The following is a 6,131-nucleotide window of genomic DNA, read 5'->3' on the forward strand; positions in this document are numbered from 1 at the left end:
ATTCTCTGCCCTAGTTCTGGGAACCAATCACTTCTCTAAGGCTTGGTTCCTTTCACTGGAGAATGGTATTTAGAAACCAAAATCTAAGTGCTGGGTATGTCCATTGCTACTGGAGTATCACTGCTTCTGGTCCAAGTGGGTAAAGCAAGGAAACACAAGCATACATATCTGCATTTCTGCATGTCTGTATACATACTAAAAAGTTTAGTTTTTTTATATGAGTCCATACTGATGCCTCCAACTCTAATCCAGTCTCACACGGTTTACTCTAGCGACCTCCTTTTATCACACCTTATTTTATTTGTAACTTCTTCCTCCAGCAGTGAGAAATTTGGCTCTATCTACAATATATTTACCCATTCATCCAAGTGTGTGTGGTGGTCTTATATGTACAAACGTAGTTCCAGAATTTCTCAATCATAACACTGTGATGAATTTATTTAACTAGAGTACAGGGTTTGCATATAATGCTTTTCATTGTCTTTAGCCTTACAGTATCCAGTTAAAATACTTTTTCCAAAGTTACTCAGGTCAGCTCTTTTCTTCCGAATCCCTTTTGGTGTGGTCATGTGATTCATTTATAATATAGGCACATTCATTTGACAGCCATCTTTCTTTCTTCCTACATCCTGGTTGACAAATGCAAAGTCCTTCATCTACCACCACAGTTCTACACAGGGGATTTCCATCATCACAAAAATCCCTCCATACTTCCTTTTTATGTAAAAAGAGAAAAACTAGCAAGTATCAATGAACTAATGAAAAGGAATGAGGTAATTTATATGGAAAGGTAAAAAAAATAAGGCATAAAAAACCAAGCTACTGGGGTGCCTGGCTGGCTTGGTTGGTGGAGAATGTGATTTGATCTTTGGGTCATGAGTTCGAGCCCCACATTGGGCATAGAGCCTACTTAAAACAAAAAAGCACCAAATGGTGTATATATAATAGTGTATATTACAGAATGCATAATTATCCCAATTGTATAAAAATCATAGGTTGTATTTCAGAAGATTTAATCAAATATGTTAAAAATTGCCACTGGTGGGAGGGGTGCTGTTAATAAGAAACTTATTTAACAAAACATTTGGATTGTTTTTACAAGTAGGTATTAGCATGATCATTTTTAAAAAATAAGAATGGAGTTTCTATAAATGTATTGGAAAAGACCTGACTTCAGGAGAGAGAATGGGACAAGACGCATTTTACTTTCAGCCTGTACTTTTTTATGCTGACTGAAATTAACAAGTAATCATCTTGTCAAGGCTGCGGTGTTACCAAAAAAAATCTTGTCAGGTTTATTTTCAAATAGACAAATACGGGGGAGAGAGCTCTAAGAGTAGGGAGAGCAAGTATCAGGAAACAGACACTTCTGGCATTAGAAGGGAGCTGAGTCCTAAAGACAGAAGGGAAGCCAAGAGGACAGGTAGAGAGGTGTCTAAGGAGAAATCATCCTCCATGAAGTACAGGCCAGCAGCACCCTAGGCATCTGGCAGGTCCACCTCCCAAGAAGCTTGGTAGTGAAATGAAGGTAGAAGACTGGGTGGTGCTTAGGGGGAAGGGAAGGAGCTAGGCTAGATTTGAGCATGTTAATGTTAATGCAGGAAATGTTAATGTTAATGTTAATGTTAATGCAGGAAATCAGCCAGGTCAATACAGTAGAGGGGAAAAGGGATGCGGCAAGTTTCTGTGTGAACCTCTGGAGAAAGGCTCCAGAATGCAGCTCCGGGGAAAGGCCAACATTGACCCTAGGATCTGTGGCCAGGGAAACACAGATGGGGTGTTTGGTGTCCTGTCTACTCCCACCTGGAGGAAGGCTGGAGACAGCTTAAAAAACACTTTGTGCCAGACAGCCTGCTGTTTTGACTGCATTATTTCATTGAGATGTGGGTGCCATCATGGTGCTTTTTAGAGTAGAGTGCTTTTTTGATCTGAAGATCAAAGGGCTAGCTTCCCCAAATCCCACCAGCCTATGCCACACCGTCTCACTCTCTCCACTAGGATTTCAGAAGTCCAGGAACTGTGGATGCATAACTCACCCTGCTTTGGCTCATCTGCATTTCATAACATGGCAATGAAGTAAATACTGTCAGTTCCAGTTTGGATAAGGAAATGAAGGTGTAGATAAGTTAATTACTCTGCTCAGAATCATTCTCAGTGGCAGAGCTGGGATTCCAACCATAGTTGGTCTGAATCCAGAATCTGTATTCTACTCTATCTACTGTCCGTACCCAGACACCCCTTGGTCTATTAGGACCTTCGCGGACCCATGGCAAATCCCAGAGCTGTGGGCGGGGTTCCCAAGCTGCTTGCTTCCTCTTCCCTCATCAACCCAGCTGATCCTTCGTTCTTACTGAGCAGCTGCGTACTGAGAGAACAGTGACAACCAGACCTCAACCCTCCCCACATTAGATAAGGCCTCACTCAAAGATGACAACAATGAACCAACTTCTAGGATTTTATTAACATGAGTTTTTAAAAACAAGTATCCATATCCGTGTGGGGGTGAGGACGGGAGAGGAGGGGCTGGGGGGAGGAAGAAAAGAGGGGAAGGGAAGACAAGGCAGGGCACAGTAGGGGGAAGGAATTCTCCTCTATTGGTAATAAAGCTCCAGGTTCATCCCATCGTGGATTTCATCTGAAGTAAAGGTGTTAAGGAATTCTCACTGTGGCCTCCATCTCCACCCTCTCCACCTCCACCCGAGGATTCCACCCGGGGCCAAGGAAGCCATTTGGAACTGGGTCATTCTGATTTGGAAAGAACCCAAACTATGAACAAAAAAAAAAAAAAAAAAAAAAGGTTCGTGCTCCCTTTGCACAACAGACCTGCCTGAGTCTCACTCCACACTGACCTCCTGTCCACACTCAGGTAGAGTTCAGTAATGTAAGTAATGTATATATTTTGACCTTAAAGTGTCTTCTAAGCCAAGTCAAAGTATTTCACCAACCACCCTCCTCCCCCAACAAAACAATTACATGGCTCCCATTTTCCAGATGTTTACCATGTGCTGCATACTAAGTTAAACATTTTATGTGCACAATCTCATACAGACGCACTCCCAGCCCTGAACAAAGAGAACCAAGTCTGGTATGTAGACCCTTCCTCAAGAAGTCACACAAAGGATACAGTCCCCCAGAGACACATGGTCCTTAAAAATCGTGTACCTGTGGGATAGAAACCTTTTAGGCAGAAGTCGGAGGTCGCTTTTCACCCTGGAGGCAAGCTGAGGAGCCTCCGCCTGAGCCTGCAGGGCTCTCCAACCCAAACCTGACCTAGTCCCGTCCAGCCCCCAGCTCTACCAACTGCACTCACCACTTCTTCAGGACGATCTTGTTCCAACGGGTGCCAGTTTGGGCTGCGATCAGCTTCTTAAGGTCCCCGATGGTGTCATCAGTGCTGGGCGCAGACGAGTTAAGGAAAATGGAAGGGAGAGGGAGAACGTGCAAGAGGACATTCCAGGGCTGAACGCCCTCTGCCAGGACCCCATCCGCCCCCTCTCCCGGGTTTAACTAAAGTCACCGTACAACACAGACTGAGTTGCCGGCCTCATGTCAAGCACCCCAGGAACCACTGCCTCTCGGCCGCCGGTGGATACTTGCACTTAACGCGGACCTTCTTCCCTAGACGGTCGTTGCAAACAACCTCGATCATCCTGTCTGGAGCTACACACGGTGTGGGGTGGAAGGCAGCAGAGTCAGGACTTCAGGGGTCTCCAAGGACCCAAGATTCCGGATTTGAGTCTTAGGTTTACCCCTCAACCTCCCAGATCCGAGTCCTTCCGGGCCTCAACTCCCAGGACGGCGGGCCCCAGGCAGCCGCGCCTCCCCCCTCAGGTCGCCTGAAGGCTCCGCCTCGCCTCTCGCAGGCGCGCACACCCTTGAGGGCCGGGTCCCATCAGTTTCCCCCGACTCCGGACCTCTCTACGCAGCCCCTCACCTCGAAACGCCTGGAACCTGCAGACGCCACAACCTCCTCGCTCGAGGGCGGAGCCGGGGTCGGAGTGGGATCTAAGGGCCGGAAGCGGAAGTGAACAACCGGAAGCGCTCGTCCCTTGCTCCCCGCTCCACACCCCTCCGACTTCTTTCCGGTTCCAAGTCCGGGAGGGGTTTGCGGTTCCCAGGCGCGGCTTCGGGGTCCCCAGCGGATTCCTGTACGTCGGTGCGTGGGGCCACGTTGGGGTCCCGGGCTGTGCGTGGCGGGGGAATGGGCGTGAAAGGGAAGTCAGAGGTCAGGGGTCGGCGCCCAGTCCGTTGGAAGCTGTTGGTTGAGGCTCCTTAGATGTGGGGAGACGTCGTCTTGTGTGGGATTTGACAGGAACATCAGGGGAGCGCGGGGACGTCCCGTGGGGGCTAGTGACTTCCCGTTTCTGAGCCCGACGAAGCCTCCTAGTTGAGACTCAGACTCAGGGCTATGGGGAGCCTGGTGGAGTCGTGCAGTCATCTCGTCCGGCCCCCTACCTTCATTCGGAGCCGGGCCTTGGAAGCATTTTGCTCACCCCTCCTCTTTGGCTATCGCTCCTGACCCCCCGGGACACTAGGGCGCAGACTACAGTCAATAAGCAGGGGGTCCGCCTGATCTCGTGCTGGATCCCAGCATTTATTAGAATGGAGCCCAAGTTGCACGCCGACCAGCATCACAGGCACGTAACCTGGAAAGGGCACAAGGGCAAAATCACCCAGGTTTGTGTCTTCAAGACAGATCGCCCTGGCCCGACAGGGAGCACCTTGTTCCAGATCTCAACCTTGCTTTGAGTCCCAAAGCAGCCCCTCGACTGGTCTGCTTGTCCTGGTGGGACAGGGAGCACCCTTCTCTAAGTTCAACCAAACAGCTGCCAGTGGAGCCATTAGGCCATTCTCTCTCAGCAGACAGGATTTTCCCAGTTTGGTGAGCCTGAAGGGATTCGCTCTGAAAATGAGCCACCGCTTCTGATTTGCCCAATCCACCTTCTCAAACTGGGATGTGAGATTAGGTGGAAGACGTGAGAGACCATCCTGTGGAAAGAGCGGATGCTCTGTGACCCTTTGGGGGCTGACCTGACTTAGGGAGCTGGCCCAAGAGGTCCTACCACAAACACTAGACTCAGGGGCCTTCCTGCTCAAAACTCGGACCTGTCATTCCTCTCAGAATTCTGTGAGCGCTCCAGAGGGTGGGGAATCTGAATGGAAAACTTGCTCAGGTTGGAGACACAGGCTTTGAATTTGGACAGATGAGTGAAAAACCCAACCTTACCCCTTAATATTAAACTGTATGATCTCAAGCAAGACAGTTACCTTCTCTGATTCTTATTTTCCTTATCTATGAAAATGGGATAGCAATTCCCACCCTAGGATTGTAGTAAGGATTGGTCTTGGACCAGCTTCTGACGGTTTTTTAAGAATTTGCACAAGAACAAATGGGACAAGAGGAGAGGTGGGAAGGTCAAAGGTGAGATGAGGGAACTTTGGAACATCACTGCATTTACATTATTTACTGTGTCCCACAAGATGTTGGTGGTGGTTACCACTAGATGGTGGAATTGCTGAATCTCCTGTTCCTCTTTGGCACTTTTTGGTTTTCCCAGATTATCTACGATGAGCATATATTACTCTTGTAATCAGGGGAAAAAAGGAAATGTAACTTTTTTAAAACAAGAAGTTCTAACTTTTCAATAATTGATTCGAAGATCGTTCAAGCACAGGATCGTCAGTTACAGGCTGGTGGGGGGGGGCAATGGGAAGTCTGAGGATGAGAATAAATCTGGGATTGTTGGGGATTTGAGCTCCAGTGGGAGGTGGTGGGGATCCACTGGGGGGTTGCCAACCCCAGCTGGGCTAAGCCATCCTGAGGGGGATGGTGGGCAATGGGAAGTCCCAGGACTAGGCTGCCACTGCTACATGGACTCCCCCCACCCCGCCCCCTACCCTACCCCCATTCAGGTGCGAGGGGGAGGGGCCTCAGGAGATATGGCACCTCACTTTAGAGGCCCCTCCCCACACCCTGGTAATTAGAATTTGGAGTGTCCCATGAAGGGACTCAGTGAATGCCCCTTGAGGAACAAGGGCAGCCCCATCCCCCTGTCTGAGTAGCAGAAGGTTGGCTGTCAGAGGTGCTGGGGTGGGGAGGAGGTAGCAGGGGCAGGAGCACCTGGGTTTTG

The 6,131-nt window shown here is 49.0% G+C and overlaps 1 protein-coding gene across 1 annotated transcript; it reads right to left on the bottom strand.

Annotated features, from left to right (window-relative positions):
- Nucleotides 1-2,441: 2,441 nt before the first annotated feature.
- Nucleotides 2,442-5,291, bottom strand: UBL5 (ubiquitin like 5). Its single transcript, XM_080808779.1, has 5 exons — nucleotides 3,935-5,291; nucleotides 3,594-3,660; nucleotides 3,311-3,394; nucleotides 3,125-3,162; nucleotides 2,442-2,635 (listed from the first exon to the last, which is right to left on the bottom strand). Exons 2-5 carry the CDS (start codon nucleotides 3,647-3,649, stop codon nucleotides 2,592-2,594), a joined length of 222 nt encoding a protein of 73 aa, XP_080664905.1. The 5' UTR covers nucleotides 3,650-3,660; nucleotides 3,935-5,291; the 3' UTR covers nucleotides 2,442-2,591.
- Nucleotides 5,292-6,131: the final 840 nt, after the last annotated feature.

The sequence above is a fragment of the Martes martes genome (assembly GCF_963455335.1).
Source record: "Martes martes genome assembly, chromosome: 1".
Lineage (NCBI taxonomy): Eukaryota > Metazoa > Chordata > Mammalia > Carnivora > Mustelidae > Martes > Martes martes.

Bases quoted from the DNA above. Each gene is read 5' to 3' on its own strand.
- UBL5 (XM_080808779.1), bottom strand. From the start codon at position 3,649: ATGATCGAGGTTGTTTGCAACGACCGTCTAGGGAAGAAGGTCCGCGTT. The intron at 3,395-3,593 runs GTATCCACCGGC...GTCTGCGCCCAG, and splicing joins AAGGTCCGCGTTAAGTGCAA to CACTGATGACACCATCGGGG. The intron at 2,636-3,124 runs GTATCCTTTGTG...CCTTTACTTCAG, and splicing joins CCATGTGTCTCTGGGGGACT to ATGAAATCCACGATGGGATG.